General features: G+C 43.2%; 1 protein-coding gene across 4 annotated transcripts in view; it reads right to left on the bottom strand.

The window, feature by feature from the left end:
* Nucleotides 1–21,608, bottom strand: part of GAD1 (glutamate decarboxylase 1) — a 167,564-nt gene that overhangs the window by 75,391 nt on the left and 70,565 nt on the right. For 3 of the 4 annotated variants that reach the window (XM_088469590.1, XM_088469513.1, XM_088469505.1), the window contains one exon: nt 18,474–18,536. The exons of the other annotated variant lie outside the window; for it this stretch is intronic. In XM_088469590.1, coding sequence (XP_088325716.1) covers nt 18,474–18,536 — 63 coding nt within the window. The remainder of the gene's footprint in view (nt 1–18,473; nt 18,537–21,608) is intronic. 4 annotated transcript variants of the gene reach the window in all.

The raw sequence follows: 21,608 nt of genomic DNA, 5'->3' as shown, positions 1-21,608 counted from the left end.
TGTCGCATGTTAGCACACATACTAGCAGGTAATCCTGCTAATATATGAAAAAACAAGCCACAAAAGCGCTTATCATTCTTTAATAACATCTGAATGATTTTACGTCCCCATACATTAGTAGGGTGACGGCAAAATCGTTAGTTGTTTGCAGATACCATAGAGATATTTCTCTGTTACCTGCTTTAATACATATCGAGGTTAAATGTAAGTGTCAAATAGTGCTGTTTATAGCGCATTTGACACTTACCACCTCTTCTGACATCTCCCCCTTTGTGAGCTGTTTCACAGGAGAGGAACAGGGAAATGTACTCTCCCCAGGGGAGAACAGCAGATATTGTGGGCTATACACTGTGAAATATCTCAGTGTATGGCCACGATATCTGCAGGCTGCCAGATAAAATGTCTGTCAGTCAGACTTTTATCTAGCGGTATATGCCCAGCATTAATGTGGAGTCCCGACTATCTACACAGGGACTGTTTGAAATGAAACAATTCTTTAACTTACTATCAGTAAAACCCTGGTCAGGCTCACTTCATACGGTGAGGCTGTAATCTCCCCCTGCCCGTCTCCCCAATGACAGCTGTGACATCGCAGCCTCCCAAAAGGACCCCCCCCCCCCCCGAGGGAAGAGCTGGAGTTTTCAGCGCTTGGGGCTGGCACTGCAACCGGGTCAGCGCCACTGTGGGAATGGGGTCAAAGTTCTGACACGGATTGGAACGTGTTTTTGGTGGAAAAGGGGTATTAGAATCTACAGTATCAGTTAGATAACTACAGAATCAATTAGATATATACAGAAACAGTTAGTTAACTACAGAATTAGTAAGATATCTACAGATCAATTAGATATCTACAGAATCAGCTAGATAACCAGTCTACAGAATAAGTTAGATAACTACAGAATCAGTAGATATCTACAGAAACAGATATCTACAGAAACAGTTAGATAACTAGTTTAAAGAATCAGTTAGATAACTAGAGAATCAGTTAGATATCTATAGAAACAGTTAGATAACTACAGAATCAGTTAGATACTTAGTCTACAGAATCAGTTAGATAAATACAGAATCAGTTAGATATCTACAGAATCAGTTAGGTAACTACAGAATCAGTTAGATAACTAGTCTACAGAATCAGTTAGATAACTACAGAATCAGTTAGATATCTACAGAATCAGTTAGATATCTACAGAAACAGATAACTAGTTTAAAGAATCCGTTAGATAACTACAGAATCAGTTAGATATCTACAAAAACAGTTAGATATCTACAGAAAGCTAGATAGCTAGTTTAAAGAATCAGTTAGATAACTCTAGAATCAGTTAGATAACTACAGAATCAGTTAGATAACTAGAAACAGTTAATTCTGGGTACACACTATACAGATATATTTGCAGATGATGGTCGTTCATACACACTGAATAGCCATCATCTGCTTCTTGCCGCGGGTCCCGGCAGCCAGAGGGCGGGGGATTGTCCACCCCCCTCCCGGCGGCCTCTGCTACTTGTGAATGGGCAATTTACAGACCGCCCGTACACACTGGCCGATGGGCAGATATATCTGGAGATATATCTGCCATCATCTCTGCAGCACAGCAGACGCGTTTTGTCTGTGAACTACGTGTTTCACAGACATATCGCTGGTGCACACTGGCCGAAGGGGACCAGACATATTGGCCGACCAATTAATCGGCCAATATATCTGTCAGTTGTACCCGTACACGCCTGAAAAATATATCTGCAGATGATGGTTGTTCATACACACTGAACAACCATCATCTGTCATCTGGCCAGGGGACCCACATCGCAACCCCTCCCCAGCAGCCTGTGCAGCAAGTGTACGGGCGGTTGGCTGATCACCCGTACACACAGTACGATGTGCATATACTGTATATCTGCAAATATATCTGCCATTGGCTGTGCTGTACAGCCGACGCGATATGTCTGTGAACAACCTCGTTCACAGGCATATCGTTTGTACGCACACACGATATGTCGGCCAGCGTGTACCCAGCATTAGATATCTACAAGATGAGTTAGATATCTAGAGAATCATCTAGATAACTACATTTATGACCTAAAATAAAAAAATCTATGGTACTTCTAAATGGAAATTACTCCAAGTCATAATACATGACCCTCATTCAAGATCCCCAATTTTTTTTATGGGAACATTAAGTTGGTAATGACAAACTAACAAACATAAATAGATAAATAAATAAATAGAAAGTCAAACTGACATGTAATCATTTTATGCTGCCCCAGGCAGGTACTTCAATGGCCAATGTGGTAATTACATCCCTACTGGCTGTGTCCACTTCATTTGAGATGTTGTCATTAAATGCTCATTTATATAGATGCTCTGTGTCTATGTGACCTCTGTTCTACTCCACTTCAGGATAAAACCGGAGCAAGCCACCGCTAAGAAATAGGGATCATTGATCCATCATACAGTATGTCAATCCAGAAGTCAATGTACACACTGGCTTGTATGTAATTAGTCTACTAAACAAAGCGTCTGTTATGCAAATACACGTTAACACTTCATTCACTTCTGCTTACAATTGGCAAGTCCTGTTCTTGTTCTGTGTATTATTATTATTATTATTCTTTATTTATATGGCGCCACAAGGGGTCCGCAGCGCCTTACTGAGTACAGAAAAAGTATGAACAAAACAAGAAAAAAGTGACTTACAGTAAAAACATAGCAGAACATGGGCAATGTTATAAACCTTTAGAATGTAAACTCTCACGAGCAGGGCCCTCTTACGTCATTTGCTTCTCTTTTTCCTTATCTGCACTAGCACATACTCCCTACAACGGCACCTAACCCTTGGTTGCTGCCGCCCTGCTGCTTATTTCAATGTTATGATCACGGATGTAACCAATGCCATCCCCTTGTCCTGCATTGTTTTGTACTGTAAGTCATTGTTTTCTTGTTTTGCTCATTTGTAAGGCGCTGCAGAAGCCTTGTGGTGCCATAAACATAAAGGATAATAATAATCAGCAGTCATAATACCAAAATGAGCAGCAGAACCCAAAGGTTTGGTGCTGTTATTGGCAGTGGAGAGGAGATGATAGTATGAGTAAGGGAAGGAAAAGTAAATGAGGGCTGAGGGCCCTGCTTGTGAGTGCTTACAATCTAAAGGATGCAACACAATACATCACTATGACTGAGCTCTAAAAGGCTGCTACGTTCTGCCTGGAATATTCACCCGTTATAGGGCACATTCCTGCTTCCTAAAGATGTTTCACCTGCAGCCCCACGCCAGTCAGAAAATAAGTGCCCTCTTTCTCATCTGTTTAATTCTCCTGGTCCCCTCTTCCAGTGTCTCTCCTTGTTCCTCTTGTATCCCTTTTGCTATGTACAGCACCAAGTGGGAGCTATCCCAGATTATATAGAGTATACTGTATGCTGTCGCCTCACTGCCTGCCTTCAGTTGCTGTAGAGTTGATGTACAATTCATAGCATGCCATGAGTCATCTCTGGCATGGTACCAGGATTGGACTGAACCACAGCTGTACAGGGGAAATCCCTGGTGGCCCCACTGCCTGAGGGCCTACCCTCTCCTCTAGGGGTCAATAACTTCAGAGCCTAGCCAAATTAGTGCACTAGGTAAGATTTGGGGTGGTGCCCCCCATTGCTATCCTGAAAAGGGATGTGACCTTACAGAATGGGCATGGTCCCCCTGTGCTGTGGCCCCTTCCCCCATTGTGCTGTGCTCCCATCACCCCTCTTCCAGTCCAGATCAGAGTACCCATCACAGCACCCCTCTCCCAGCACAGATCACTGCACCCAGCACCCCTCTCCCAGCACAGCACAGATCACAGCACCCCTCTCACAGCACAGATGACAGCACCCATCTCCCAGCACAGCACCCTTCACCCAGCACAACACCCTTACCCCTCTCCCAGCTCAGCACCCCTTTCCCAGCACAGATCACAGCACAGCACCCTTCTACGAGCACAGCACGGATCACAGCACCCATCAACCTGGCCTTCACCCAGCACAGCACCCCCCTCTCCCAGCAGTTCCCCTCAGCTGACCCAGCACCCCTATACCAGCACAGCACAACCCCTCACCCAATATCCCGGTCCTCACCCAGCCCCCCTCTCCCAGCACAGCAGAGATCACAGCACCCTTCACCCCTCTCCCAACACAGCACCCATCACCCCAGCACTCACCCTGCACAGTAACCCCCTCTCCCAGCACAGCACGATAGTACCCCTCACCTGTCCCAGAACAGCACCCCCCCAGCACCCCGGCCCTCACCCTGCACAGTAACCCCCTCTCCCAGATCAGCACAGTGTCATCACCCACCCTCACCCAGGACCCCTATCCCAGCAGAGCAGCCTTCTCCCAGCAGTGAGCACCACAGCACCCCAGCCTTTTCCCAGTTACAGACTTACTGTACTTGAGCACAGCCTGCAGAGCCGCCCAACTCGAGGTACAGCAAGCTGTTGGCAGCGGACCCGCTTTTCCCGGCTTATGCTGGCAGGCCACATCCCGGTGCATGCCACCCCAGAGCCGACATGGCGTTTTCTACTAGTAGTCGTCCAGGTGCTTCGCCGCAGCAAACCACCACTGGCTGTTTCACTACTGCCTGATCACTGTTTGCTGCTGCACGATCAGAGCTTTCAGGTGAGCTTGGATCATGGACGCTGCACAGCAGTAGTAGCAGCTGCCAAAGTACCTGCCCTGGTGGCAGCAGGTGCCCTGGCCATGCCTGCCCCAAACCTCCACCGGCCCTAGGCGGACTTGGATGCCCCTAGGCATTTGCTTTGTTTGCCTATGCTAGGGCCGGCTCTGAGTACCTTAGTGGAGCAGGATCATGGTCGGTTTGTTTCTATGGGAACGACACCAAGATTAGCCCTACTTCCAGTCAAAGTGGGTGTTCCTAACACACCCCTGTGCCCTCCTTTATAAAGAGGCATTGATATTTCCATGTCCTCTCTAATGGCAGGGCTGCAACTAGGGGAGGGGCTAAGGGGGCACGTGACCCGGACTTGACCCGGGTGCCGGACTTGAGAGGGTGCCGGGAGGCTAGGTTTGGAGCCGCATCCCAGCCTTGAGAGGCATAGAGACACCGTCAGTCTAATGTGGTGCCGGTCGCAAGCCAACCAGTGCTCACGGACCGGCAGCCAATAAGCAGAGGCTGACGGTCCATGAGCTCCAATTTGTTTGCGAGAGGCGCCATATTACAATGACGGCAGTACTGACAGTTTCCCAGTGTGTGGCAGCCCGTCCCGCGCCACCCCGAGTTCACTCACTGCACGGCCCTGGCAGGTAAGAGAAGAGAGATGAGGCCTTACTGTGGCTTAATGAAAATGAGGCCTTACTGTGGCATAATGTATAAGGGGCCTTACTGTGGCATAATGTGTAAGGGACCTTACTGTGGCATAATGTGTAAGGGGCCTTACTGTGGCATAATGTGTTGTAAGGGACATTACTGTGTGTCATAATGTGTTGCAAAGGCTATTACTGTGGCATAATGTGCTATAAGGGTCATTAATGTGTGGCATAATGTGTTATAAGGGGCATTACTGTGTCACAAAATCTCACACCCTTTTCGTCCTCGATGTTGTATTTTTTTTTTTTGGGGGGGGGCGCCAAATAATGGCCTTGCCCCAGGTGACAAAAATCCTAGTTTCGCCCCTGCTAATGGATGGCCAATTCCATCTGTGCTGGCTAACCGCACCCCCTCTGATGGCTTCCCATACTCCATGGTCCCTGGTGGTCCTTCATGCTCCTGTCTGACACTGCTTGGGACTGTAAGGCCAGGGGACTAGTGTAATGACTATGAGAAAATAAAAGGACATGTTGGTGTTTAAGGTGTATGATACAATATAGCATAATATCAGATGTGGATTTCAGCATGAAAGAATACCAGTGCTGTAATATCCATATATCACCTCTTTGGATAGTTGGATAACATCAGAAGGCATATATTATGCTGGACATTTCATAGGGCTGGAGGGATTGCTGTAAGTTCTCACGAGTAGGCCTATCTATCCTTTGTTTTACATCTGCGCCTCCACTTGTCAACCTTATGTGTGCTCTTTTTGTTTTATGTGCGGTTGTATTTGTATGATTTATCACTCTGGCTGCCCACTGCTGCGGAATTTTGTGGCTCCTTGCAAATCATCCATGCTGCTGGTGATGAGTAGAAGGTGATGGACCCTTTGGCATCTCTGGGCCCGTCACTGAGGTTACGTTAGGCAAATATTTTCACATGGATTTCAAAAGTCAAACACCTGTCTATGGGCCTATTTGCGGTCGTTCGTTTGAAAAAAAGGGGTGGCTATTCAAATGAACCGTTCGCTCTTTGCGGTCTGTTCACGCCTCTAGGTCTGAACGAGCGAACAAAACTTTTCTGGGAAACTACGCCCCCTGGCCGCTCGCATCCTGCGTCATGTCCGCTATTTATTAGATTAATCGAGTACATCGACCAGGGTATGAGCTGCTCGCTATTCTTGTGGTTGGTTTTTGCTACTACAATTTTGCGAGCAGTTCTGGCTATAAAATAAGCCAGTGACGTGGTCAATGACGCTGCAGTTTTAATTATGCACACCCATAAAACGCCCATTTTGACCTTTAAGCACGCCTGCGATCGGATCTCCACTCCCCGTTTTCAAGCACCTTCCCCTGTTACCACCCACATACGCCTCATTCTGTCACTCAAATTATCAGGCATTCGCTATTTTGCGAGCACATGAATTTCGACTGCACTGACTGGTTCGCGCATGCGTATAACGATCCGTACGCATGCACAGTTGGGCAAACATCGCTCGGAGCGAACGAGCGGCCGCTTACTAGCGGCTCTGAATCAGGCCCTATGTCCCGTTCTCTCTTTTCCTTCAAACTGGTCATAGAGATCGTTTGAAGCTGAGCTGGAATCCTGTGTCAGTATTAAGCATGACAACTTTACCAGGAGTGCGCCCGACTATTGTGCTTTCTAAGACTCCCACTGACACAGGGCCCTTCTCATCAATTACAGAATGCAGCATCAATAATTATATTAGTGTAGTGTTCACTCTAACACACAAAGGGGTCAATCCAATTAGGGGCCTGATTCAGAGATACGCAATGCCGATATTTATGCAGATGGAGCGAGTACTTGCCATTGCGCATTCGTGTAATTGGTTTTCGATTACTCTCGCACAGAGGATAGATTCGCAAAGTGAATGACACGTAGTCAACGTTTCAGCAAGGTGACAGAGGGTTGTTAGACAAATGCAGGCGTGTCTGAGTGTTTAAATGCCTTTTTATGGTCTTGCATCAGCATGAGAGCTCTCCGCGTGTCAGGAGAGCTGCTGTGTTTGAGACAGGTCAGACCTGCCTCAAATGCTGCATGGCTGCCCGAACTGTGGGCCTGATTCAGAGCCGTTCGCTATTTGCGGTCGTTCGTTCAAAAACAAGGGGTGGCTATTCAAATGATCCGTTCACAAATTGCAGTCTGTTCACACCTCTAAGTCTGAACGAGCGAGCAAAACATACGCTCGTTTATTTGTTACAAACGCCCCCTGGCCGCTCGCACCATACGTCATGTCCGCTATTTATTAGATTAATCGAGAACATCGACCAGCGTATGAACTGCTCGCTATTCTTGTGGTTGGTTTTTGCTACCACAATCTTGCGAGCAGTTCTGGCTATAAAATAACCCAGTGACGTGGTCAATGACGCTGCTGTATTAATTATGCACACCCATAAAACGCCCGTTTTGACCTTTAAGCACGCCTGCGTTCTGATCTCCACTCCCCGTTTTCAAGCACCTTCCCCTGTTACCACCCACATACGCCTCATTCTGTCACTCAAAATAGCAGGCATTCGCTATATTGCGAGCACATGAATTTCGGCCGCACTGACTGGTTCGCGCATGCGTATAACGATCCGTACTCATGCGCAGATGTGAGAACATCGCTCGGAACGAGCGTACTGCCGCTAGCGAGTGGCTCTGAATGAGGGCCTGTGTCAATGTTACCAATGCTTACATTGGTGCGTGACGTCGGACGGATATGAGAAGGCAGCAGTGGGCGTCCCTATGCTCGGGTAAGCTTTGGAAACATTAGCATATTCTCATAGCTGCATTCCGTGTGAAATTAGAGATGCAATTGCATTAGTGTACATCCCTGAATCAGGACTTAAAAGTGAGTTGGTGCGAGTCGGCTTGTGCGAGCTGTTTTCCCGGAAACTTTTTTTTTTTCAGAGGAAACTCGCATTTTTATGGGCTCACCTCCCTGGGGGTGTGGGATGGGAGGCAAAATCTTTATTTTATGGTAAAAATGTCGGGACACAGGGTCTGATTCAGACCCGGACGCTATTTGCGTCCGCTCGCTGGCTAAAAGGACCCGGCTATTTAAATCATGTGCTCGCACTGCTTCACGTAAAGCAACCCACTAAGTAATAGCGATCGGCCGCACTATGTGCTCGCACCTGTATAAAGACGCCCCTTTGCCACTCGCAACACACGGCATCTCCGGCAGTTGTAGGATTAATCAGGACCATCGAGAGCCATCGGAGCTGCTCACAGTGCTTGTGATAGCCTTTTCCCACCACAACATTGCGAGATTGTGCATGCGCAGATTGCAAAAAATCGTTCAATGCGAGCAAGCGCAGCATAGCCTCCGGGTCTGAATCAGGCCCACAGTACAGAACCCTTAGAATATTTTCACCTGCAATTGTAAAAATTAAGTTATCGGGTCATTCATCAAGAGGGTAAAGCAGGAGATATCACAGATATCTCCTACTTACCTTCCTCTTGCGGAATGGCCCGCTGTCCCTATACACTAGTATCACAGATATCTCCTACTTACCTTCCTTTTGCGGAATGGCCCGCTGTCCCCATACACTAGTATCACAGATATCTCCTGCTTACCTTCCTTTTGCGGAATGGCCCGCTGTCCCCATACACTAGTATCACAGATATCTCCTACTTACCTTCCTCTTGCGGAATGGCCCGCTGTCCCTATACACTAGTATCACAGATATCTCCTACTTACCTTCCTTTTGCGGAATGGCCCGCTGTCCCCAAACACTAGTATCACAGAATTCATCAAGCTCCGAAAATATAATATTTTCGGAGCTAGACTGAGGGAGCATTCGCCATCTTTCGAGCAAAAAACAAAGAGCAAAAAACAAAATTGGCACTCCGAGTCTCAAAGCGGCAGATAAATGTGTTTTAATCCATGTGAAGGAAAAACAGGCTGATGCTTCAGGCATCAGTGCCCCTTTGTCAAGGTGATGAAACAAAAAATGTTTGCTTTTTATTATATATATATATTATTATTTTTTTAAATTAAAAGCCTACACCATTTAAAAGCCTCCAGTGCTTTCCTTATGCCCACTAACAGCCTTCTATATGATTCTGCCACCAATGATGTTACTTTTCTGGGGTCCAGGATGGTTTCCCCACTTTTTACATGCCCTTCTCCGAAGGCGCATGCTATAGGAAATAATCACACCCTCCCTGCAAGTAGTGAGAGTTGACATTTCTAATTGGACTGAGCGTATCTCGGGAGCGAGCATTCGTGTGCAGCGCACAAGTTTCATGAAAACTAACTTGCACTTGCAAACTCACTCCTAACTGGATTAACCCCAAATAATGTCTCTTTCATTGCTATTATCAGATTTACACTTTGGCATCACCTTTAACTTATTCCCTGCATTTTGGTCCTGCTTTATAATAGGTACATCGATGATTGCCAGAGCCGGATGCTTTTGTGCCCTGGACTTCCAAGACCACCCACATCCAGCACAAGTGACATCATGATTTCACACAACAAGTGGGTCTAAGAAGATGGTTGCCAGGGGAATTCTATAAAAAAACATGTCCTACAACATGCTATATAGTTGGTTGCCTCTCCGGGGTGCCGTCAAGTTAGTGAGTGTGCTGCACCCTCGCCCCCTTATGCCCTGGATGGCATCAGTGGTTGCACACCCCATGTAATGGCTCTGATTGATTGCTGCTTCCCGGTGACCTGATTTATACATTCGGAATAAGCTTTTGTATAGTTGCCATGAACAGACTCCATTGTATGCAGGAATGGGGTGAGATGGGCACAGGGATGTTTGTCTTTTGTAGGATGCCTTAGAAGTTAGAGCCCAGAGCAGCTTCACTTGTTCCTAACGTTCGAAAATACCCTGATGAAAACCTTTATCCAAGAAACATATAGTTTAGTTTCATAAATTCTAACTGCACTCTTGTCAGGTTTTTATTTGTGTAAGTTCCCTGACAGCAGCACGTGTAGACAAGACTAAAAGCTACATATGATTTAATCTGCTCCAAATGAAAGGCTGTGATGTGTGCACAGCGCCCTGGTAACTCAGATGTCAGCCTACGCTGATGTTAGACAAGATTGTTCTGTGCCACCTCTTCCTCGTATAAGCGTGATCAGAGGGAATTTTTGTTTAAGATACAGATTCATCGTTTAATTCCTTATCCAAAATTGTCACATTGAGGACTTGGCACAAACTCTGATGCCAAAGAGAGAACTTGTGTATTTGTCTTGATAACCAGACATTTTAGTTCCTGCTGGCAGATGTGGAGTATGATAATAATAGAGAGGAAGGAGATATTCACTTTAAATTGGCATTTACAGACACAATAGTAATTAGTCATTTACATTTAAATTCAAAAGGAGGATGGAGGCCTACATTGTCTAATGGCATATACTGTAGCTTCTATAACTGTGAAGGCAGCAATTCTCTGGGTTGTCACAAAGCAGGGGCAGCGAGAATAAGGGTAGGTATTAATTACCCAGGCTTGTTGGAAGGGCTCGGGACAGCTGCTGAGGGTGACAAATGTCCCCTATTGCAGTGCCAGGCGCCACGCCTCCCAGGCTTGGCCACGCCCCCAGTACCCCGGGCACTTATGCGCTTTCGACAGCCCGGTCACAAAGTGACGGGTAAATGATAAAATCTGAGCTGATCAATCTGACTAATGTTGCCTCTAGTGGCGAATTTTATCTATGGGTTGCAGGACAGCAAACCCCCCAGTAAAATCCACCACCCGCCTGGACCGCCCAGCAGTGGGAATGGCTTCCCATTGGAAGTGCTCCCAGCTAGTCACATGGGAAGCCACTCCCCTGCTATAACGGTAGCCCTATCTGGCTTCTAGGTGCTACAGCCGCTGCAGTTCCTTGAAGCCTGGGCTGACTGTCAATTTGCACAGACCGGCAGAGAGCAGAGCAGAAGGCCCCGCCATAGAGGCTACAGGTAGAAGCCACCACTGCATAGGCAAACGCAGGGGGGGTTCCATCTGCCTGGAAACCCCCCTCCCCGGCCCACACCATGACTACAATATAAATAGTAATATAACAGAATTTTACAAGTGCTGCATGTTCTTCTCAGTATTACAAATTAAATAATTAGCACCACCTGTGGATCTTTTAGCATGTATCAGCTAGTAATAAGTACACCTTTGCACCAAGTAGGAGATCTGGAAAACATGCACTGTTAGGGATGTGCTGCTATAGAGCCCAATATTTGCATATATGTCCAGGGCAGTGCTAGGTCCTTCTGCTACTCCCCCAGACTCCTGGACTTGCTCCCATGCTCTGGAATGATGCCCACATCTAAAATAAAACCATTCAGCTCAGGCAGGATGGCCCTACTGCCGCATTTAATGGCTTACTGTGATCGCTGGTCCTGTACATGCTGGAATTATGATACACAATACACTATATATGACACATATTAAAGCTGGATAAGTGTTAATTTTACCCTCTTCATGAACTGGCCACACTCACTCTAAAATCAAGCATTTGGAAACCCCCATTAGAAGTCCTGCCTTTGCCATTGCACTGGTTGCCTCTGATCTGTACTTTTCGGAAATAATAATGCTTAATGCATTATTCTCAATGCAGCCCTTTGGGGTGTAATTCAGATTAGATAAATCTTTAACTCACTTATGATTTTCTGTACACAGTTTATAGGGAACTGTAATTGCTATTTTGGGAAATCTGGGGCTGAGTCGCAGGGATCACTGTTCATGGATGCAAATTGTGAGCGTTTGCATACAGCGCATTTGCAGACTGCCTGTGTCCGCCCTATTCTAAGGCAGACAGAACTTAGCCGGGTCTGTCTATCTGTGTAATATGGCGTTTCGGGGCAGGAACTTGGCAGTGGCAAAACGGTCTCACACAACCTCCTTGACTTGTGGGAGTGCCACGGCTTTAGTAAAATGACATAAACGGGGAGTCAGGGGGCATACATTTTTGTAAATGAAAGTAGTGGCTCTAATGTGACAGGAGGTCTGGAGATCAGCTGCAGCCAAAGGAGACGATCCAGGCGATAGAGAAACGCGTCAAGGACCTTTGGTTTACAGAGTCATCCACACCCTTCATCTTGGCCATTTTGCGCGGATGGCTTTGTTTACATTCTTTCCCTGATGTTTACAACTTCCACTTCTCAATACTGCTAATACTTCAACACTTTGCAACACACCGAAGCTCCCTCTGGCTGCAGCTGGACGCCTTGGCCACCGGAATTACGGAGACACCATTACACACAGCTCAGTCTCCCCCTGCTGTTGGATCTGTACTTTGTGGAGTTTTTCCTACTTTCATTTGCGTTCTGAGAGTTATTCAGCTGCTGTGCTGTCTCCTTTACTGGTTTAACCTGGGCATTTACTCCAACTCTGACCACAGAAACCCTGTCTAGAGAATTTGCATTCTCCCTCTCTGGTTTGTACATTTTATTCTGATTTGGATTATCCGTAATATCTCTATAAGGTAGTGATGTTGAATGTTTGCATATGCATTTAAATATATATATATATATTATTTTTACACTGATTAAATGTGCAACATTCTCTTAGGGCCTGATTCAGATTTGGGAATAGAGTGAGATAGAGTAAGTAACTGATCATCTTGGTAAAACCATGCTGCACTGCAGGTGGGGGAGATATAAAATGTGCAGAGTGATTTAGATTTGGGAGGGAGGTGTGCAAACTAAATGTCAGTGTAAAAATAAAGCTGTGTAGCATTTGTGGGCTACTTGCAACAAGAGCCGGTATTTACCATGCATGCATGCAAATATATATATATATTTGCACCCTTTGCATTGCAACATAGTTTGTCCAGGTACATGATTACTTGCTCTATTACTCTATTCCCAACTCTGAATTAGGCCCTTTATAGTGAGCTGCTCTGGCCTGGATTTAGTCAATAGTTTTTAGAGTTTTTGTTATTTTTCGGAGCAGGAATCTGTTTTGCCATGGTTTTCCCCCATCAATGACACAGAGCCTGGCGATGTTTTTTTTTCACCATGGTGCCGGGACACAGAGCATAGCTCTGCCCCTGACGTGACCCGCGAAGCCCTGTCCCCTGACTGCAATTGGTCCACTGCCCCTGGAGTAAGAGAGCAGGGAAGACCATTGTTGTGTGAAACCATCAATGGTTCACCATCCATGGTTTCACACCATCGATATTAGCCACCAATGGTCCCATCAATGGTTAACCTACCAATGGCTATCCCTAGCGCAGCGCCAAAATAATTTATTTTTCAAATTAAGGGGGGGCATGGTCACGCTTCTCGTGATTAGGCCATGCACCCCGAAAAGTGAGAGAATGTAGAGAGATCTAATGTGCATGTGAGGGAATGTGTGGATATCAAATTGGCATGTGAGGGGATTGTGGGGAGATCTGATGGGAATGTGAGATATCTAATGGGCATGTGAGGGTCATGTGGGAAGATCTGATGGGCATGTGAGGAGTGTGGGCAGATCTGATGGGCATGTGAAGGGAATGTGGGAATATCTGATGGGCATGTGAAGGGAATGTGGGCACATCTGATGGGCATGTGATAGGAATGATAGCAGATCTGATGGGCATGTGAGGAGTGTGGGCAGATCTGATGGGCATGTGAAGGGAATATCTGATGGGCATGTGAAGGGAATGTGGGAACATCTGATGGGCATGTGATAGGAATGATGGCAGATCTGATGGGCATGCGAGGGGAATGTGGGAACATCTGATGGGCATGTGGTGAATGTAAGCAGATCTAATGAGCATGCAAGGGGAATGTGGGGACATCTCATGGGCATGTGGGGAATGTAAGCAAATCTGATGGGCATGCGAGGGGAATGTGGGGACATCTCATGGGCATGTGGGGAATGTAAGCAGATCTGATGGGCATGCGAGGGGAATGTGGGGACATCTGATGGGCATGTGAGGAATGTAAGCAGATCTGATGGGCATGCGAGGGAAATGTGGGTACATCTGATGGGCATGTGAGGGTCGTGTGGACAGATCTGATGGACATGTGAAGGGAATGTGGGAACATCTGATGGGCATGTGAATGGAATGTGGGAACATCTGATGGGCATGTGATAGGATTGAGGGCAGATCTGATGGGCATGTGCGGAATGTAAGCAGATCCGATGGGCATGCGAGGGGAATGTGGAGAATATAAGCAGATCTGATTAGCATGTGGAGAATGTAAGCAGATCTATTGAGCATGCATGGGGAATGTGGGGACATCTTATGGGCATGTGGGGAATGTGGGGACATCTCATGGGCATGTGGGGAATGTAAGCAAATCTGATGGGCATGTGAGGGGAATGTGGGGACATCTGATGGGCATGTGTGGAATGTGGTGGCATCTAATGGGCATGTTAGGGGAATGTGGGAAGATCTGTGGGGAAGTATATGGTGATTTGGTTGTGTCGAGGTCATTTGGGGTCTGTTCTTTCATTCTTGCAATTAGGGATAATGAGACACCCGGAGCATATCTCCAGTGAATTTGCACTGAGCATTTGATGAAAATGGGCATGCACACAAGTACAGGCATTGTAGAGTCATGCCCATTTTGGTCACATCTACAGAGAAACAGAGCTGGAGAAACAGAGTTGGAGTGTTATGGTGCTGTCTCACATCACATAGACAAAGTTCCCTATGGGGGGTGGGCCGTTGACGCAATTGCAGGCTATGCAGACCGGTATGCATTCACTATGTCACAATCACTATATAGACAATCATAATGTTGAGTGTTGTGACGTGGCCCTTATACTAAGTTGTTCTAGACTGTAATAGAAATATGATGTGATCTAATTGGTTGCTATGGGCAACACCTCATTTTTTACACAGTTACCTGGAGAACAACTCCAATAACTGTCCCCTAAAAGGTAAAATTACCCTGGTCCAGCTGTGCATGTAATGGGTTACTGCGGGAGCCATAGACAGCTCCACAACACTGTATTTTTCTATCTGTAAAAACAAGTCTTAAACTGCTCCTTTGACACCATCTTACCTCTAATGACCTTTACCTACGAGGGGCTGTCATACCTACATAGACTTATATTGGAACGGTTAACACTGCCCGCTCATACTTCAAAATATACACAAATACACCCAATTATATGGGTTTCTTTTATTTTTATTTTTTTCATTGATAGTATTGATAAAATAACATCTCTAAAATATGACAAAATATACTGCAGGGGAACATAAATAGCATGGTAAATACAGGCTACATAGCACATAATGTGTTTTTAAAAATACACTGTTTTAAAATGTAATTAAAACATTTTAAATAAGAAGTTGCAAATTAGCATTTAGCAGTTTGTACAATAATAAAGAATTGTCTTAGGACAGATATATACATTATACTGTATACTTAATACATTACTTTATGAGATAGTAACAGTTAATAAAGAAAACAATATTAACTTTGTAAAGCAAGGAGGGAGGGTTAATATAATAGTAGATTGACATTAGCTATCAGTTATAAATGAATTAGCTATCTAGCACAACTAAACATACGTATATAAATAAAGCAGAATTCGCATATAATTTAACATTGGTTATCATTGGCTGTCTGTCATTTTCTATGTCTCTGTTTCTTCATATGTTGCCAATACGTCTATTATATTTAAATATGTACTTATTATATTCAGATATGTACTAACCCCTTTTCAATTACAGATGCTGCTGTCCTTAGCACCTACTTACCTAAATTAAATATATTTCTAATAGGGATGTGCTCATGTGGGTTCTGTACGTGATAGAGTGAAAACTGTCCTCTGAAGGAGGTTGTCATTAATATCTGCCGTTCAGTGCAACTCTGCACCATGGTTTAATTTAACTTTGTAATACTTGCAATATTAAATAAAAGTATTTATAGAATGGATGCTCTGAATATGATCACCTACTGGAATATGTTTACTAAAGCCCTCCACCCCCTATCAACCTAGAAGACTCCATCTATGGCAGAGGAGCATGTTATAGTACGTTGTAATTCCATAAAGTACTTTAGTATCTCCCTTTCCCATATACATTGAATGATGCTGGATCATCACTGCACTATACTGCACCTGGTTTAAGAGGGCAGGGTCTCACACAAAGCATTGGGTTAGTGCATATCACAGACAGAGACATGTTCAGTCATGCGTTACCGTATCAGCGCTGAAAGAAGGCAAGAGCTGGTAACAAAATGCTCCATTAAATCCATACCAGCTGCTATTTATAGATCAAAAATCTCCTTTAGAATAATCACTTCTGCCAGCTACTTAATATACTGAATTTACACTTCCCCCAGAACCCTGATAACATGTGTGCTGCTTAAAGCACAGCACACATAAATTCTGTGTTTTCAAGATAATATTCCTGAGATATATGATGGTGGCGGGAAGGACCTTTTAGTGATTGGCTGGAAAGATAACAGACAATTGATTGTCACAAGAGAATATACAACAACCAGATATCAGACATATTCTTCTAAAAATCCCCATTGATAGAGGAATAAATGGCTGGTTTTAAATGTGTTCTGGGGTTCCTGGGGATAGGCTATCTCACCCAAACAGGTCTGCCTACCGCCTGTCTGATGTCCCTCTCATTAATCTTTCCTCCCAGGAGACCAGTATTTTGTAGAGTGATAAGCTGGAGAAATTGTCCACACTCTATGATCCCTATGCTCCCACCATTGCCAAAATCCCCCTGGGCCTCCAAATCATTTACAATATTAACCCCGTGCCAACTCCCAGACTGCCATACCATGCCTGTATTATGCCACTGATTAACATCACCTAATAAAGTGCCTGTAATGAAGTGGCTATTGTGTGATAGCCATATTGCATATAATTACTGTTATAGTTTATCTGGGGTATCTTACATTTGATGCTGTCATAGTGTTTTGTCAGCTATACTTACTACAATTCCTAATGTTCCATTCCTGCTGTTTTTCATTGTTATTTTTATAGTTATATCAGTAATTTGTATAACGCCAAATAAACAGAAATATATTAAATAAACAAATAATATAATTAAATAAATATATACTGAGAACTTTCAGTTTTTACTGACAGATTGTCATTATTGTATATGAAAGTGTAGCCAGAACTTCAAGCACATATTGTATCTAAGGAGTAAAGGGCTCACCCTTTCAAAAGTATTACCTGCAAAAGGTTGCTTGCAGTAGATCACTGATTTACTGACCTATTTTACTTCGTACTTACAGGTATTTATTGGCTTAGGGGTCTACGTACTGAGCCTTGGAGTAAAATACTAGCTTTTGAAAAATGGCAGTTAGGAGATGGTTGGTTGGTACTATATAGACACCTTAATTTTATGTACAGTGATTACATTTACTGACATTAGGCCAATATAACCACAAATAAGAGAGTAGAGGATGGGCCATTCCCTTTTGGGATAGTTACCTTTGCTAATAAGGATAAACTTATATTGCACATACAGTATTACAACAAATCACATAACTTAGTGCTATACCCTCAGCTCAGTAAGTAGCTACCAGTTGAACACTATCTGACACCAATGTACGTTGGGGTACGGGTTATACCTTACATCATTTTGCTGGTCCCTGATTGTTAATGTGACAACAGCTGGATAGCATATAATGGGAAATTTGTGGAGTTTTTTCTAAGCAATAATAATTTCCTAAATAAGAGGATTTAGTTTGGGTTCCATTACATTGATACAACCAGGAACCTAAAACCTCTCTACTTCATATAAATTATAAATACAGCATTTTACTACCACTTAATGAGTATTCAATATTGTAAAAGCTGATAGCTTAGTTAGAGAACGAAATTCATGTAGCGTATAACAACATAACGAGTTATTGTTCTCACAGATCAAGACAATTATAACGTAATAAAGTACACAAACACAAAAATGGACATCCGGTACCTTATAATTCTTCATGTCATTCTCATATATTCAATCTATTATACGTGATAAGGTAGCTCAGCCATTCTTTTTACTACCACTAGGGGGAGCTAGGGTCTTTCTCATAAACTCGATACACGAGTTTATTGTGAAATAATGTATCTAATAAACTTGATTTATTTCAATAAATTAGATTAATTACGTTTTTAACAAGAATAGACTTGGTTTTTGTGTGTCACAGAATTTCAGCATTGCACAACCATTTTTTTTTACTCCTTAATAAGTATAACACTGAATAAACATGATTCCCTGGGTAGGGTAAGCTTTGTACATTAGACTGTTTTCCCACCTACCGCAAATCTTTAGGCCAAGCTTTTTCGTACACCCATGAGCTACACCACACCAGGTGTCATAGGCTGTAAAGGAAATACAAAGTATAAACAAATCGTGCAATACAATTAAAATATAATTGTATAAAAATGTCAACTAGTCGCCTTAAATAAAGTGTCACCCGACCACCATCGCCAAATTAAATATCGTATTACAAACACAACGGCAGTGGGCTGCGGATACATGGGGTCGTGAGTTCCGTTTGGATCAGCAACCGATGCAGTGAAGACTGAACCATCCGAGGCTTTCCAAGATTACGAGCTATAGGTATCAGAATGCCCAATCAGTCTGCAGTGTATGCTGGGACTTATAGTTCTACATCAGCTATTAATGAACAACAGGTTGCTTGACTCTGTGTGCAATAAGATGTTTCCTATTAGTAGCATTGTATTATTAAATGGTAATTATTATTTAAATAACCACCATATTGCACTAATTATACATATATATGGAAATCCAAGTGTAACAAAAAATGTATCAGATAAAATAAACGTTATCTCTTTGAACAGACAAAAACTGTCACCTAATCTGACACATCGATCATTGATGAATGCACATAGGACCAAGGTCTGCTTATCGTTTAGTACATAAGCTTTTAGATGGATTTTAATAAAAAGAAAAATTTTACAATTTTGTTTTTTTTCTGTTCTTCTGCATAAACATTTTATGCGCGATGTGATAACTTTCAGGTGCATCCGCAGGAACAATAAAATAACCGTATAGAACGGATGTGTGAGCCCTGCCGCTGCCTGGGGAGGGATAATACTGGCTGATGCCTATGTAGGTCAGATTGGAGTTTGCAGAAACGCAGACTCGATGCAGTACACCCTCCTCCCCTCCCCTCTCCCACCTCCAGATAACAGGGTGTAATTCGGGTGCCATCAATGGATCTTATCTGTGTGCTGGACAGTTAGGAATTCATTGGTTCAGCTCCAGCCAAGTAAACTGCCATGAAATGGGGGTCACAGAAAAGAGCAGGAATTAATTGGCTGAAAAATAGTATTTGACTAGCTGATCAGGCGTGCCTGGCTACATATGACTGGGGTGAGTGATGGGGCTGCTGGTCCCTCAGCCACCCCCAGGTATTCAGATCACTGTGGAATAAAAGGCACAGTGCCCAGCACAGGTAATTACCGGGATACATTGAGTTCTGGGCACCATCTACAAGGATCCAAACAACTCGCAATTAGCAGCTCAGTTTACCGCAAACAGCACAGAAATCGTTTGGATACCCCAATACGTTGTACTTTGTTGGGCCAATATCACTATACACTATTTAGGGTACATGCAATTTGTTCAGCTACTCATTAATATAAAAAGAATATTCGTCATCATAGTGATTGTATTGCTAATAGCAATTTGCTATATATATATATATATATATATATATATATATATACACAATATATTCTGGGAAATGCTTAAAGAATAGATTCTGCATTACTATAATTAGCTTATCACATGTGAGTTACAGTTTACATGTAGCAGCCCTCATACCATTGTGTTCGTTTGATCAGTATACATTATACAATGTTTCATTGTAGTATACACACACAGTATTCATATCCTGCATGTGTGTATACACACAGTATATTATATATATATACATATATACATACACACATATAACGCATGTATACATACTTGTATATATATTTATATATAGATTTATATACATACACCCTGGCATATATGATTACACACACAAATCTATATACACACAAACATATATATATATATACACACATATACACAAACGTATATATATATACACACACAAATAAATATATATATATATATATATATATATATATATATATACATTTACACACATATATACACAACCATATATATAAATATATATATATACACATACACACACGCACACACACACACATGGTACATAGACACACACACATACTGTACATAGACACACACACACATACTGTACATAGGCACACACTCACACACTGTACATAGGCACACACATACACACTGTACATACACACACACACTGTACATAGACACACACACATACTGTACATAGACACACACACTGTACATAGACACACACTCACACACTGTACATAGACACACACATACACACACACACTGTACATAGACACACACACATACTGTACATAGACACACACACACACTGTACATAGACACACACACACTGTACATAGACACACACATACACACTGTACATACACACACACACTGTACATAGACACACACATACACACTGTACATACACACACACACTGTACATAGACACACACACATACTGTACATAGACACACACACACACTGTACATAGACACACACACACTGTACATAGACACACACATACACACTGTACATAGACACACACACTGTACATAGACACACACACACACAACCTGCGCTACAGTGTTACAATATAATGCACTGGAGGCCAAGCGCCGCTTAATGCTATTCATGTCTCTGATCAGTACAAGACAATAGATTATCTAAACTGCCCTGTTGTATTGATCCTGCCTTACTGCTCTTCATTATCTCTCCCATTTACACTTTCTGTGTCCTCACTCTTGATTCTATCAAAACTGCCCCACGGAGCTCACTTACCCACTGTGATAGGGGGAAATGTAAAATATACAGCGATATATAAAAATATAAACGTGCTAATGAAATGACGTTTTGTTTAATATGTGTTTTTTCTCTACTGAAATTTTGTAACATCACGGGTTAATATTCTGTAATGGAATTATTTGTATAATAATGTAAAATAATATATAAAACGAAATAATTTATTAAAGAATGACCTAGTGACAAAAATACAAAAACATATATTATAGATAGACGAGCTCTCCTTATCCAGGGGTTGTTCTGGTGATGGCAGTGTCATAGTCATACAGGGTTGGGAAATGTCGAAACGTTGTTTCTGATTACAATACATCTAGATACAGTTTTCAGACGACTATTTAACTAATTTATTAATTGATGGTGAATAAAACATGGTGCACTCAGCATTATCCATATTATACACCATGATCTGAAGTTCAGAATAAATCAGTCAGTTGCGGGATTTACAAACTTGATGTAAGTAGGAACTT

Source organism: Taudactylus pleione, unplaced genomic scaffold (assembly GCF_031769625.1).
Source record: "Taudactylus pleione unplaced genomic scaffold, aTauple2 ptg000004l, whole genome shotgun sequence".
Lineage (NCBI taxonomy): Eukaryota > Metazoa > Chordata > Amphibia > Anura > Myobatrachidae > Taudactylus > Taudactylus pleione.
The sequence above is the reverse complement of the archived record's forward strand: the minus strand, read 5'-3'. Positions and strand labels throughout refer to the sequence as shown.